At 38.4% G+C, this 16,159-nt stretch overlaps 1 protein-coding gene across 1 annotated transcript; it reads right to left on the bottom strand.

Moving 5' to 3' along the window:
* Positions 1–793: 793 nt before the first annotated feature.
* On the bottom strand, positions 794–15,263 carry LOC106907039 (glutathione hydrolase 5 proenzyme-like). The gene is made up of 12 exons (XM_088009056.1): positions 15,056–15,263; positions 12,209–12,336; positions 12,028–12,111; positions 11,063–11,243; positions 10,834–10,985; positions 10,381–10,536; positions 10,005–10,123; positions 6,609–6,784; positions 4,305–4,399; positions 2,680–2,786; positions 2,440–2,550; positions 794–2,356 (listed from the first exon to the last, which is right to left on the bottom strand). The coding sequence occupies exons 1-12, from the start codon at positions 15,211–15,213 to the stop codon at positions 2,216–2,218; spliced, it is 1,608 nt and encodes a 535-aa protein (XP_087865182.1). The 5' UTR covers positions 15,214–15,263; the 3' UTR covers positions 794–2,215.
* Between the last annotated feature and the right edge of the window lie 896 nt (positions 15,264–16,159).

Below are 16,159 nucleotides of genomic sequence, written 5' to 3' on the forward strand. Positions count from 1 at the left end.
AAGCTTGTTTTAAAGAGAGAATATGTTGATGTAGTGTATGTTCTCCTTGATTCTCTTTAGCATATGCAACTACATCCTCGCCAGTCGATAAGTAATTCCCCCAATATTCATCCATTGTTTGTCTATACCTGCTTTCACTAAAACAGAGATAAGCAGTTTTAACAGAAGGCACCACATACTAACACCTGTGGCCAGTGCAGAGAGGGAACTGGAATATCCAGTGAGAGACCCATCATGCTCAGGGAGAACAGGCAAACTGTGGGTGTGTTTCAGCATTTCTCATCTTGTAAGGCCCATTTTCCCAAGAGATATTACATTGTAAGGATCAACTGTTCCATACAGGGTCCAAAACTCAGTTTTCACACAAAGACATGCTGTTGTAAGGTTAGAGATTAGAGGTTTAGGATAACTGTGTGGATTGAATTTAGGGTTAGGCATTTACTGGTGACAGTTTAGGGTAAGCATCAAGGTTAGGCTATAGAAATGAATGAAAGTCAATGAAAAGTTTGTGTGAAACTCAAAAGACACACTATGTGTGTGTATGCGGGTGCACTTGTACATACTTCATACAGAGGACCACTTTCACAATATTTAGCAATATTTGCTGTATTCTAGTAGTTAGGTTCAGAGGTAAGGTGTGACTTAGGTTTGGGTTAAGGTTAGGGTTAGGAATAGACTAGTAAGTGGCTAGGCATAAATGCAGAACTAAAATGAATAGAAGACAATACACGGTCCTCAATATAGGATTGTGTGTTTTAGCTCCTTAAAAAAAGAAAGAAAGAAAAAACACAAATACATTCAGATTTTTAAGGTTTTGATACTGTTAGTTTGAGACCAAAGACCAGAATGGAACCAGCAGTTTTAGAGCTCTCAATTTTTCTCTTTATCTCCAGCTTCACACACTTCAATCCATTTTAAAGCATGTCATGCAGTCAAACAAGAGGAGGGAGAGTCTCCATCTCATCTGAACCACCTGGCTTTTAAGGGATTGGCTTCCACCAGAACTAATTAAAGGGGTGGAGACATTTACATTTCCAGAAAGAAAGAACAAACATTTGTACTAAACTATATTCCTAAAAATATGTTTACACAGTTACAATTAACTCAAACAAAGCTAAAAACAAAAACAATCTGGATCCAAACAAAATCAAAAATACACCTCTCCTCCCTCTCAGACAATGGATTTTCCCAATGAGGCTGATTGAAAACACCAGGTCCTTGTCAGCACTGCTTATGGGCGCGCTTCCATGGCAGCACATGACCAGGTGACCTCAAAAAGATGAGAAGATGGTTAAAATAAAGTAAATAAATCAAGTTACTTCCCCCAAACACAAAATACATTTACCAAAGAAATTAGAATATATAAAGTACACAAAAAAACACCTGCTGGGGAGGGGGTAAATCCCTCAGATACAAATTAAAATTGTTATATTTGTACGAGACCAAAAAGGTTTTTAATACACACTGATCCAACCCATGCATCAAGTGTAAACTCTTGCTCTACATTACTTATAACAATTAATAATTACTTATTATTCACTGCTATTAACTGTTCAGGTATTAGGCGACAAACTAACCTTCAGATGATCAGATGAAGGACATGCATCTCAAATGTTGTTTGAGCGTTTTGCAGGATTTGTTTGCCTACTTCATAAATTTCAGTTAATTTCTGTAGATAGTTTTCAGCCCTGGTGCCTTTTTTAGTGAACTTAAAATCATGAAGCCTGTGAGAATTAAATATTTCCTAATAAAATTACTATAATGTTCATGTTGCAACAAACAAGAAATTCAATTAACTGTGGAGTACAACTACAAGACGGAATTACAATTAATGTTTAAAATACAGTATTTTCACTAAATTTCCCTGTTATGTATTCATGAATCCTTTTTACAGGTAAGAGATATGAAGTTGCTGCAGAGATTTTGTGGATCATTAGTACATGCTCTTCACCATCTTCAAAAAAACATTAAAGAGCAAAAAATATTTAAGACCTGTTCCTACACAAAAAAAAACAAATTTTTTTTCCCCCCTGATAACATCATGGGTTAGTCTGTCAGCTCATTCCAGTAACAGGAAGCCATGTTACAGCAAACACTCAGCAAATTAAACCTGTTTCACCGCTTGTTGTTTAGTGATGTTCAAGAACAACAGACTGCAGGAAGATCTCACACATTTTAGAACATCCTCCATAACCAGCATTACTGACTGGTTTTGTCAGTAACCAGCTGCTTTTCCTAGTTTCCTGTCATCAGACTCAGCACTGATGCAGCCGTCCTTTTTCTCCACAGCGTTAACCACATTGTAGAATTTGTTTCCTAGTTCATGAAAACGTCCTTCAAGTTCTTTAATTAAAGCCTGAGGAGAAAGAAGGAAAAATGGGATGAGGTTAAAGCTATGCAGTTTGTTGTCTGATCCTGAAAGAGCCACAAATACATTACATTGTCAAAGCTGGGTTCTAAATTTGCTTTGTTGTTAGAGTCAACATAGACAACACGAGCATCAATCGCCTCCTTGAGGCTCTTCCCAAACCAAAGATGGTTGATGAGAGCCTGGAAGAGAAAGAAAATATCCTGATGGGAATGTAGATTACAGTACAGATAATCGTGATGACAGAGCTAGCTATGAGCATCAATGAGCAGCAGATAATGCTAAATGCTCTTAGTGTGATCGTCACGTACAGAGGCTATCCCTGTCGTGATCCTGCTCCCACCACTCGCTCCAATCGCCAGCGTCTTCGATTTAGACTGCAGCACAACGGGGGCCATGGAGGATGGGGGCCGCTCCCCTGGAAACACAACAAAAGCCATGAGTGACAACACAGACAACTGCAGTTCAGACCGATCACTGTCAGGAGAACAAGAGGAATGATTGGAAACGCTTTCAATGGAGCGCCAGTGAATAAATGTGAATCAGAGAGAAAACATTAAGTTAATCTTGATGTCTCTTCAAATTCTACTTTATTTTTCTGTAAATTTAAGTTTACACATTTATGCGTCAAATGTACACTGCTCAAAAAAATAAAGGGAACACTCAACTAACACATCCTAGATCTGAATGAATGAAATATTCTCATTGAATACTTTGTTCTGTACAAAGTTGAATGTGCTGACAACAAAATCACACAAAAATCATCAATGGAAATCAAATTTATTAACCAATGAAGGCCTGGATTTGGAGCCACACACAAAATTAAAGTGAAATGTTCCCTTTATTTTTTTGAGCAGTATATTTCCTGACTCTTGTTTTGCTTTATTTTCTTTTCTATTTCTCATTGTCAGAAACTAGTGATTGTACTGCCCAATCCTCCCTCTGCTTTCTCCGTTTCCCTCTGCACAAATCTTGGTTACTACTCCTGTACAGGGACGCACATTCTCTCACAGAGTTCTTCTAGTGGATATAAGTAAATAAGAACTGTTTTCTGCAGTGAGCACTCAGAATTAACCATTCTCCATTTTCTTTCATATGTGAGCACAATTTTCCAAGACAACACTTTAAGCTAAAGGTCTTTTCACCAAGCAAACAATTGCTATACTGATGAGGAGTTTGTTGAAGAGTTTAAATGAACTTTGATTTATTCGCTTGTATAGGAGAATCTTTGAAAGTTTTGTGAAAATTAAAACGAAGGCATTCAGTGGCTTAATTCACCATAGTTGTAAAAAAAAATCTCTTTATGAAAGCTTAAGAGACAAACTAGCCAGCAGGCTAAATCAAAGAGCTGAAAATAAATTCTATTAATACATATAGATAAACTCTAGGAAAGAGACAATGGTTACAGTTCCAGACTTTGAAAATGTCAAAACCAGCACACATGGTTTATCCATCTCCATCACCTCCAAGAAATGAGGTGACAGCTGGTCAAAAAAAAAGTTGTCTTCTGGATTTAGCCAAGCAAACAGCTCTGTTTTCATGGTTCATTAGAAACAAGTGAAATGACAGTCAAGATAGCAGTTCTGAGTACATAATCTGATACAGCAAGGCTTGATATCACGCATATCATGTTTGTCACATATGAAATTAAACCCGAGTAGATAATAGAAGCAAAATAGAAGCAAAAGATGGGTACAAATCGTCCCAAAACATTGGAATATTCATTATACTGAAATGCTGATTACATAATTTTAAAAAAGTTAATGACAGCTTCTTACATGTCAGAAATGTTCACTTTGACACTGCAATTATAAAGACAAATTATATGTAAATTCTTTAAATCCAGGGCTGTAGGTTGTTGCAAAAACTGTATTAGGATTATTTTCAATTTAACTTAACTTGTAAAGGTTAAAAGGTGACATATTAGTGTAATTACCTGGAGATATTTCATCAATAGATCTGTTGCAAAAGTCCAACAGCTGGTTGTTAAGTAGGATTCCAGTGTTTGGAGAGTAGACCTTGGAGCCAAATCTGTTAAAATAGATGTTAACTCAATTTAGTGTAATATTTTGCGATTAGCATGGCTAGCAATACTAAAACAGCCTCTCTGTCATGATCTGTGGTTTGGTGAGATGAGGGAAGATGCAGGCAGACCCAGGATGAAGATGAATGATGGTTTAATGATGAATAATCCACAAATGAACAGAATCCAAAACAGATTGAACAGGGAGCAATGGGGAAGACACACACAACGAGGATCCAACAACAGACAAAAACAACAGGTGGGTTTAAATACACAGGGAGGGTAATAAGGGAACTAGACACAGCTGGGAACAATCAATAGGGAAGACACAGAGACTCACAGGGGAACAGACAGAAAAACCTCAAAATAAATGAACAGAAAACACAGCTCACAACAGTACAGTAATACTGGAAAAAGCAACTTAAGTCTTCTATCATCCACAACGCTTCTGCAGTGTTTAGCATTGTGCTTTTACTGATAGAATAAAAACTAAATTTTGGAGTGCCAAAATTTAGAAAATACAGGCCTTTGTTTGGCGAGTGCTTCAGGTATGGGCATCTGGCTGTACTTCTCTCAATGCTGCATTCACATCTTCAATGAGACTTTCTGATGGTACTTCATTCAGCCGTTGTAATTGGCATCGGGGTTGTTTGGTGTTCATTCGGGCCATGATTCTCTCTCTCAGGTCAGTTGCTGCCTCGTTCAGCTCAGATGGTTCGTTCATTACTGGGGCTACATACCCAGTCTCTGGGCGGGTAGTTGTAGTTAACTCCCTTCTGACCTGGCGTCCTGGCTCCTCCCCTTTGTGTTGTACCTCGTCAATCTCAAGTTGTGATAGCAGTTGCCGTTTGCGGATGTTGAAACACTGAGTTACTAGTTGTTTGGCAGTTAGTGTCAACTGGGGATGTCGAAGTAACCATTCCTCCCACAGTCTTTGCATGTAGCCCCTCTGACTAGGGTTACTTGAGTAGTAGCATTCCAACAGATCCATGTTTTCGTCTCTCGCCCATTTCCGTCTTGTTCCAGTAGCCCATTTTTCATCAAGGTGCTCTGGTTCCCCAGCACCTGACGCAGACCTTGTTTGGCCGGGCGACGTCTGAGCCGGCATGTCATGCTTATCAATGTCTCTCATGGTATGAGGTAGGCTATATAGCTCCAAGGGTCTTGCCTAAGGACCCACACTGCATAGCTCAGTTTCACTGTTGTAACTGTTTGCCCCAGCCTGGATTCGAACCCCGGTCTCCCGGGTGGAAGACTGGTGACTTACCCACTGAGCTATACAGTCAGTGCCGAATATGGACTGGAAGCCCCGAGGTCAAAGTGGGGAACACCCCCAAAGGTGGTGGAGAATGACCGAGCTAAGATCCTGTGGGACTTCCAGATCCAGACAGACAAAATGGTAATGGCGAACCAACCGGACATTGTGGTGGTGGATAAAAAACAGAGGAAAGCCGTTGTGGTGGATGTAGCAATACCAAGTGACCACAACATCAGGAAAAAGGAGCATGAGAAACTGGAGAAATACCAGGGCCTCAGAGAGGAACTGGAGAAGGCCTGGAAGGTGAAGACCACAGTGGTGCCTGTGGTCATCGGGGCCCTCGGGGCAGTCACCCCCAAACTGGAGCAGTGGCTCAAACAGATCCCAGGAACAACATCAGACATCTCAGTCCAGAAATGTGCAGTTCTAGGCACAGCCAAGATACTGGAGGAGAACCCTCAAGCTCCCAGGCCTCTGGTAGAGGACCCGAGCTCAGAGGATGAAAGAGACCACCCGCGAAGGGTGAGAAGGGAATTTTTATATATATATATATATATATATATATATATGTATATATATATATATGTATATATATATATATATATATATATATACATATATATATATATATATATATATATATATATATATATATATATGGAGCCATTGTTATGCATGCTGTTTTTATGCTGTTTTAATTATTTTTTCACAACAATGAATCTTGAATCATTTTAAGAATGCGGTTAGCTAGAATCATTACTGTTTATTTTCATTACTGTTTATTTTCTTAGCACTACTGTGCTCAATCTATGAGTAAAATAATCTGTAGTTCTAGATCAGAAGGTGTTTCTCTAATTCTTTACTCCCCAACCCAAGATTATTAGTGACTCTCAGTTGGTCATTCCTTTGAAAACTGTCTACAGATGCCCTTCTTGAAGCAAAACAAATCAGATACTTGCATGCTATTGATGCTGCTGGTGACAGCAACAAATGTTCCATATTGGTCCACCGCAGACACGTGTGTGGTACCCGTACTCTTATGAGAGTTGTCGGTTTTATTGGAACTGAGTGTACAGTTGTCCTGTATGTTTTCTGCAGCACTAATAGTTGTCATTTCCTTTGCCTTCTGTTCAAACTAAAAGGGAACACAAAAGAAGAAAGAAAGAAATGAATGAGAAAGTTTGTTACTCTGGGGTTTATTTTAAAAGGATTTGTAACCAATTTTCAAACACTAATTTCTAACTGCTGTCACCCATCCCTTTTTGAAAAACACATTTTTTTTCTCTCATTGGCAGTCACAAACCCATCTCCAAGCTTCCATTTACTGCAGAGATCTTAGAGAAGGTTCTGATCAACCAGTTAACAGATACTCTGGATTGGTACCAGTTACAGTTAATAACTGGTACAGTCTGTCAAAGTAAATTACTTTCAGTCAGATATTTTTATAGACATCATAGATCACATTTCATCCATTTTCTGTGTGTTACTTTGAATTTATTTAACTTTGCTGTTTTATTGCATAGTTAAATAAATTTGGACTTATTTATTTTTTAATTAATTTGGGTTTGTTCTGCATGTTACTTTGCTGATTCATTTCTTTCATGTATATTTGTTTGAGGCTTGGGCTAAAGACCTCTTTAAATTTTGAGGTGGGGGAGGCCATGGGGTGTTTCGTCACTTCAGTTACGCACTTTAAATGTCAGGCCCGTACACTTGTTCAATTGATATGATGGCACCTGTCAATCAATTCAGTGCAGTTCACCACCCCTTAACTGGAGGACAAGGTTTTTGGGTCTACCATGCGCTGCAGTCTGGCTGTATTTGATGGCTGTTTGCTATTGAATGCGCTGCGGTCATAGAAATTTGGTGGAAAATAATCAGAATTTTTTTTTTAAGTTGTCAGTGGGGAACATGCAGAAGACAGCTTTACACACAGCATTTAGATGGCGGATTTAATTTTATTTCGTTTTCAAAACTGGAGTCTGGAAAAATGTAAAAGATGGATAAATGCCTGCAGCCAACCTAAAAACAGCTGAATACAGATCGGCGGTATTAAAACACCGTGTTTGAATGAAGGTTTTGTCGTTACATCATTGGTGTGAACGCACCAGTAGCGGGTTAAACAGTTGTCCAACCTTTAGCTCTTCAGTTCGCCAAAACCACACACACACACGCACGCACGCATTCACGCACACGCATGCATACACACGCACGCACGCACGCGCGCACACACATACACGCACACACACACAGCTCATAAACCGATGAGCCGCCAGAACCGCGCACATGGTAAAAAGCTCTGGCAGGATCCAAACGACCGCTCTTAGAACTACGGGAGGATTCAAACTCCGCTCATTCATTTTTAGCTTATAGAAAAAGCGACAAGCCGCCTGACCAATAACATTTAGGCTTTGTGCGCACCTCCATGGACTCACAGACTCGCTACATACAAGATGTTTTGACACAATAGATCTTTTTTTTCTCCTACATGTTATTAGTAGTACAAAGGGTTAGTTAATAAAATAAATTTAAAAATTATTCTTTTCTGTTTTACTTAAAGGAAAATCTCAAGGTACAGACAGTGCTACAGCGGGCATCCCTGTGCTCAGCTAGTTATAAGTGCAAAATATGCACAATACAGTTATGTCGAGGATAGGTAGATATGACAAAAATCACGACTAGTCAAATATTTGGAACACTAAAAATATAATAACAATAAAATAGATGTCAAATATCCTCCAGCAATGACAGTTTAGAGCAGGCAGCAGGTCAACCTAATGGTTCCAGCGTATCATCACTATGTGGTGCAGCAGGCACGTGCAGGGAGGGAAGCTAGGGGAGCTTGAGCACCTGCCCCTTTTGCTCCTTGTCCCCAAGTGTCCTTTTGGTCCAAAATGTTTTTTGTATTTTTTTGGTATTATTTCCTAAGCCCTCTTCTGATACATAATAACCTGTACTAAAATTATTATTATTTTATTATTATTATTATTATTATTATTATTATTATTATTATTATTATTATTTTGTACTTTTCAAGAAAAAACATAAGACCTCCGGTCACCTTGTAACTTTTGACCTTTTGCCTGTGATGCACGACGCAAAATTGCCCCTTGCAAAGTGAGATAAGGCAGCTAACTGCGGAGCTCCACGTTCCAGATTACAGAACCGTTTTTTGGTGAATAAAAAAAAAAAAAAAAACGTTTTTGGTGAATAAAGTGGAGTAGACTTGCTACTTGTCAGATAATGGAAAACGCTGAACGTATTGTTTCTGCTTCAGCACAGAGTAGCGGTTTAAGCAGAGAGGTAATGAAATACAACAGACACTGACAGGCCTCTGCGTCTGCCGTTCTCTGAAGAACTACTGAGCGGGAGGAGACAGCCAGGTGAGGAAAAACTGTTCTTATCATACAGACATTAGGTTGTTGTTGTTGTTGTGCTATTAGCTAGCTGCTAGCTAACGACTTTGCTAGCAAAGCTAGATAACTGAAAAGCGTCTTCCCTGTATCGTTAATGATAGCAGTCATTCTTCAATTTCGCTTATGCAATACAGGGCACATCATCTGTCCAAAACCGATCATCTCCATAATGGTTATATGTCAGATCTTCTAATTTCCTTTGCTGCATAATGTACATTTCATTTATTCTAGCGTTAGGTAAATGTATCTTAAAGGAGAATAGCACTTAAATAGAAGACCAACAAGAATATTCATTTAGAATTAAAAATAACTCACCTGAATTACCTTGATAGATATAATGTATGTAATAAAAGTGTGTCATTAAACTGGCTTCAGTTAGAGAGTTGTTCATTCAAAAATATTTTTTACATATTTCTTAAATGATTGATGTGTTAAAATTTTGGGCTTTCTTTGGCATCTTATGTTAACCCTTAGCATAGTAAGTGAGCATAAAGTTCAGTCTCTATGTGTTTTACCAACAGACCATTATCTTAGTTTTAGGATTCCCAAAAGATTGTCAAAATTTCTAGGTCCAATATGTTCCATGGCAGACAGAGATTGAAAGCTTGATCCTGTGGCAGAGAGCTCCTCTTCAAACCGAAGAGCACAGACAGAACAACACCTATGACACAGTTGAGTTTTCTGTAACCACAGCATGAATAAACAGTCAACATGCCTTTGCTTAGAATAGTTTATGCTTAAAAAGCATCTTGGAGCTAGGCCCAAAATGATTCATACCCACGGGGCATTTTAGGTTTGAAGGAATTTTTTAATTTTACCAACATAAAACCATCTAATTCTGATCTCCAGATGATTTCTTTGTACATTCTCTAACATCAAGTACCATGTGTAAATATATGCATGCATACATTTTATGGCAATGTTTAATGTATCACTTACTTCAGGTGGAGCAAAGTTTGGATCCCGAATACACTTCTTTAGTTTATTGGCCTGTTTGAGAGCTTTAATATAGTGGTCATAAAATTCAACAGACTGAGGGGCTGGTTCATTTTTATACGCTGTGAACAAAAATAATAGTTTGTATATTTATACAGTAAATGCATATATATATATATATATATATATATATATATATATATATATATATATATATATATATATATATATATATATATAATTTAGTCTATTGTCATCAATAATTTTTTCCTAAGACTGATCAAAGCTCTTTCCACATAAATTATTAGGGTAAATCTAAATGATAATAAGTTGAAAGTATAGAGAAACAATAGCTCTATTGTTTGCATCCAGCAGGAACCTGTCATGAAGTTGAGGACGAAGCTGAGGAGTGGTCCTCCTGATGGGGGTGGAGGTATGTACATCTTGTACTCCTTGTACTTTCCCACATTGACAACCCATGCATCAGTCACTGTGGCATTATATGACTCGAAGTCCTTCAGTGTGAGTTTTCTTCCTGGGCAAAAAACAGTGAATTAAACTATTTCTGCTGAGCAGGAGAAAAAAAAATCATCATGAGAACCCATACCAGCTCTCACAAATAAGATAGATAGATAGATAGATAGATAGATAGATAGATAGATAGATAGATAGATAGATAGATAGATAGATAGATAGATAGATAGATAGATAGATAGATAGATAGATAGATAGCACATGATGGTACTAACAGATCAAATCAATTTGTTTATTTGTAACTAGACAAGTGGGCCATGCAGACAGAGAGAGTCGTAGGAAACTCTAATGACAATACCTGTAACGTTTTGCAAATCCTCTGCTATACTTCCGTTGTAGAAGGCATCCGGTCCTTTGTTTGCAATTAGCTCCAAAGTGTCGGCCAGTTTCTCAAACTTGATGATGTCTCTGGTTGTCTTTAGGGTTCCATTTTCATATGAAAATAGTTTCCTGAGAAGAGGAAAAGAATATAAATCTTTGTCCATCATACCTCAGAGCCAGACTGTGATTCTTATGGTCTTCCATACCGCAGGGACTCAGTTTCGTTAATCTTTGGGAGGTAGGAGTATAGGACTAGAGGAATATGGAATCCCTCTCTGGCCAGTTTGATGGTCGGGGTGAACAAATCTTTCCAATTCAGTTTTCCATAAAGTTTGTGAGCCAATTCGTAGCCTCGAATTTCCCCTGGAACACCAATCCATTTGCTTCCTGCACAGAAGGAGGAAGGGACAGAGTTTGAATATTTTCACTGTAGTTTAGCATTATTGAATACAGGACAGAAAAATATAATTTCTGACATAATAAAACCACCAAGATCATTGTATATTATTAGAATTATGTATCATAGAGTAAATAAAGTAAGCAATAAGTGGAAACAAACTCAAAAGTTTGTATTCAGCCATCATAAGTAAATTTCAGGTTGAAAGACCTTTGAGAGACATAAATGTTGGTCGTGTCTTCTTTGAAAAATAGCTAGATCTCAGTCAGATGAAATGAAGAGAATATGTCAACATAAGATTTCAAGTTCTCCCACAGACTCTCAATCAGATTTTGGTATAGTCTGTTTTTGGTCCCCTAACATGTTTTCCTGGATGATTCTCCCAGCATTTAGCTCCATCCATCATCTCATAAACTCTAACCAGCTTCCCTGTACCAGCTGGGATAAAAAAACATCCCCATAGCAAGACGCTCCAAACACCATGTTTCATTGTGGGGATGGTTTGTTCACAGTGTTGTGCAGACCGAGCTTCTAGCGCACAGAGCAGTTCTTCTCCAAGACTCCCCCACTCAGCGCCACCAGAGTAATGGTAGTATGATTTGTCTCTGAAAAGAAACGCCTTTTTGGAGGCCTAAACGTATATGAAAACGCACAAAACCTTTGCCAAAATTGTCCCCATGTGAAGCTGTTAAACACTCACACGCGCACACACACATGTAAGCCCCCAGTGGCCAAAGTCAAGAGACAGTTGACATACTGCAGCAAGCTACCTACCATTATCCTCAGCACAGGACTTCAGCAGATCAGGTTTCACACTGGACGGTGCAGTCTCCCTGGAGTTGATGATCGTCACTTTACCTTTAAAGAAATGTTCACACCATCAGTTATTATCAGTAACTATTATTAAAGCAGTTCTACTTTATGAGAATTGGCTGCATGGAAGCCTTTTTCATACCAGATTTGTCCATTATGGTGAAAATGGCCCCCCCGCCGATCCCAGCGCTCTGCGGGTTCATGATGCTCGTGCACAGAAGTGCAGCAATGGCGGCATCAACTGCTGAGCCGCCTTGTATAAGAATGTTGCTGTAAAATTCATACTCATTTTTGATGTATTTTTTTTTTGTGTCAAGATTTTGAAAAGCAAAATGTACTTTCATAGAATTATGACCCTTTAATAGTTAGATTAGAAAATGTCAATAAAACTAAATATGTAAAAGGTTCAAAATTCATAATGTTAATAAACTTAAAAAACATCAATTTACAAAAACTAAATTTTTGACTAGTTTCTTGGAAATAAATTATTTTTATGTGTCAAAACTAATGCAGTCATGGCCAAAAGTTTTGAGAATGACACAAATATTATATTTTCACATGATCTGCTGCCCTCTGGTTTTCATGTGTGTATGTCAGATGTTTTCATCACATACAGAAATATAATTGCAATCATATTATGAGTAACAAAAGCTTTTATTGACAGTTAGAATTAGTTAATGCAGCAAGTCAATATTTGCAGTGTTGACCCCTCTTCTTCAGGACCTCTGCAGTTCTCACTGGCATGCTCTCAATCAACTTCTGGACCAAATCCTGACTGATAGCAGTCCATTCTTGCACAATCAATGCTTGCATTTTGTCAGAATTCCTAGGTTTTTGTTTGTTCTAGGAAACAAAAACCTTGATGATTGACCACAAGTTTTCAATGGGATTAAGATTTGGGGAGTTTCCAGTCCATGGACCCAAAATCTCTATGTTTTGTTCCCTGAGCCAGTTAGTTATCACCTTTGCTTTATGGCAAGGTGCTCCATCATGCTGGAAAAGGCATTTTCATCACCAAACTGCTCTTGGACGGTTGGGAGAAGTTGGTCTCGGAGGACATTCTGGTACCATTCTTTATTCATGGCTGTGTTTTTAGGCAAGACTGTGAGAGAGCCGACTCCCTTGGCTGAGAAGCAACCCACACATGAATGGTTTCAGGATGCTTTACAGTTGGCATGAGACAAGACTGGTGGTAGCGCTCACCTCGTCTTCGAACGAGCTGTTTTCCAGATGTCCCAAACAATCGGAAAGGGGATTCATCAGAGAAAATGACTTTACCCCAGTCCTCAGCAGTCCACTCCCTGTACCTTTTGCAGAATATCAGTCTGTCCCTGATGTTTTTCCTGGAGAGAAGTGGCTTCTTTGCTGCCCTCCTTGAGACCAGGCCTTACTCCAAGAGTCTCCACCTCACAGTGCGTGCAGATGAACTCACACCTGCCTGCTGCCATTCCTGAGCAAGCTCTGCATGACTGGTAGCCCGATCCTGCAGCTGAAATACTTTTAAGAGACGGTCCTGGTGCTTGCTGGTCTTTCTTGGCGCCCTTGAGCCTTTTTGGCAACCATGGAACCTCTCTCCTTGAAGTTCTTGATGATGCGATAGATTGTTGACTGAGGTGCAATCTTTCTAGCTGCGATACTCTTCCCTGTTAGGCCACTTTTGTGCAGTGCAGTGATGACTGCACGTGTTTCTTTAGAGATAACCATGGTACACAGAAGAAAAACAATGATGCCAAGCACCAGCCTCTTTTTAAAGTGTCCAGTGGTGTCATTCTTACTTAATCATGACAGATTGATCTCCAGCTCTGTCCTCATTGACACCCACACCTGTGTGGAGCAATCACTGAAACGATGTTAGCCGGTCCTTTTAAGGCAGGGCTGCAATAAAATTGAAATGTGTTTTGGGGGATAAAGTTCATTTTCTAGGCGAATATTGACTTTGCAATTAATTGCTGTTAAGCTGATCACTCTTTATAACATTCTGGAGTATATGCAAATTGCCATTATAAAAACTGAAGCAGTAGACTTTGTAAATATTAACATTTGAATCATTCTCAAAACTTTTGGCCGTGATTGTAGTTGCAGCAGCACTTCTGTTGTTTTTTCTTTGTTTTTGTTTTCTTTACAAGCACATGACTCTCAATACTTTATCTCTGTTGTACTTTATTTGTGCTTATTGGAGCAGATTGGTGCTCTAAATGTTGTTTGGTACAAAAATCTCCCTTTTTCAAATTAAATATGCTTACTAAATGTAGCTTATTCATTTATTGTATACTGAAAGTCTGATTTTCACAGGCTAGCAAGGTCCATAGTTTTTTAAAAAGGCTACTTTAGATATAGTGTTTGCATAACTCAATGAGTGCAACAACCTCTTTTATATTAAAAATCCATCATTTCAATGAAATTATTCATGTTGCACATCAGTTTGGTCTGTCTGCCACAGTGGAAGTTTTGATTGTACTGTTCAGCAATGGGTAAATCAGTGGGTACATTTTTGTCACCTCTGTCATCTACCAGTCTGTTTTCAGTGAGCTAAATGGCTAATATAACAGAAAACAGTGTGACCTTTGACTTTCAAATATCTGACCTTTCCCAAAGCACTCCAATTTAGAAAAAAAATAGCCATTCTTAAAAAAAAAACATCTTGCAAATTTTGTTTAGAATGTTAAATGTTATGAAATAAAAGTGATGTGATGGTAAATGTAACTTACACAAGGAACAAAAACTGCAGCTGTCATTTAATTACATTTTCCAAATAGCATATTAAAATTCAAATAGTTTATCTGCATAATTCAAACTTCATTACATACAACTGCCTAAGCGTAATCTGACCCACAGGGCCAAAACGGCAAGATCTGGTTGTTGAACTGTAGCCAGCTGAGGATGATGTGCCCATTGTCATGTCACCATGGTATGCTGATCATTAAACCAGAGGCAAGTCCAGTTGTTTATTTTTCTGACTATTGAAAAAAAAGTGTTAATTAGCACTTACAGTCCGATCTTTGAGCAGTTGACGTTATCCGCAGCTACGGCACCTTTACAGAAAGTCCCTTTTGGGCAATTGGACTTCGTAGCGACATATATGATCACAGTAAGGAAGATAATTACCAGCCCCAGCAAAGCGTACACCTTCACATTAGGTCCGGCCATGCTTCTCTGTGCTCACTGTGACCTGTGAAGCTGAAGAATAAAACTGAGTGAGTGAAGGACTGCACACCTGATTGGATCTGATGAGGCGGGGCCCTTTTCCACCTCCCACACAGTAAACAGCAGATAAAGAAAGTAAATGTCACATCCAAGGGGAGGAGTGCTTCACATGTATTTTCGTCTTGTGGAGTTGGTTGTGGCTTTAGTTTCATTTGGTACAGATATGTGGAAAACGTAGCTCTGTGCAAAACTCTGGAATGTTGTATGCTACTCATAACAATTAAAAAAACAGAACCAATTTGAGTTATTTTCTTCTCTTGGTCTAATGATCCAGACCTGACTTGATTTAACTCAACAGAATTGGGTTATGTGCTTGACTCAATCTGCTGGTTTGATAAGTATTTTAACCTTTTACAATTCAACTACCTGTTAAAGTTGGGAGAGATTTGATCAAAATCTGACTTTTTAGAAGTCTAACTAGTTTCAAACAATTTAGATGTTTAAGATTATTGCTTTTACAAGCAACAATCTTAAAGACAAATTGTGTTTTTTTTGTAAAAACATATTGTAATGCAGTAGCTATTGCTGCTTTTCCAGGGCAGTCTTGTAAGACTTTTGGGCATGCAAGTCATTTACAGCATCAATGATAGCAATGTTTTTTTGAGTTGGAGAAGAAATTATAAGGACTCAAATGATCTTCACAGGTCACCATTTTTAGCTATAAATAGCCTCCAGCAACAATCGGACGATACTGAACCTGTTCTACAGGATGAAACAAGAAATGGTGCTTTTTAAGAAAAAACAGTTGTTTTAAACCAGTTGGTTACTGACATTTCACTGTGTGACAGTGCGACATTTCACAGCAAAAGAATATTATTACTGTTAGTCTTAATGTTTTAATACCAAACCTGAGCCCCCTGAAAAACAAACAAAAAAAAAAACCCACGTT

This window comes from Poecilia mexicana, unplaced genomic scaffold (genome assembly GCF_051168715.1).
Source record: "Poecilia mexicana isolate PSO_F unplaced genomic scaffold, ASM5116871v1 scaffold_9, whole genome shotgun sequence".
NCBI classification, from domain to species: domain Eukaryota; kingdom Metazoa; phylum Chordata; class Actinopteri; order Cyprinodontiformes; family Poeciliidae; genus Poecilia; species Poecilia mexicana.

What these genes read in the sequence shown, in the direction of transcription:
- LOC106907039 (XM_088009056.1), bottom strand. Translation starts at nt 15,213, where the DNA reads ATGGCCGGACCTAATGTGAAGGTGTACGCTTTGCTGGGGCTGGTAATT. An exon ending in AACTGCTCAAAGATCGGACT is followed by an intron (nt 12,337 to 15,055) that starts GTAAGTGCTAAT and finishes TGAATTTTACAG; the next exon opens with CAACATTCTTATACAAGGCG. An exon ending in ACCAGCAGCATCAATAGCAT is followed by an intron (nt 4,400 to 6,608) that starts GCAAGTATCTGA and finishes CTATTTTAACAG; the next exon opens with ATTTGGCTCCAAGGTCTACT.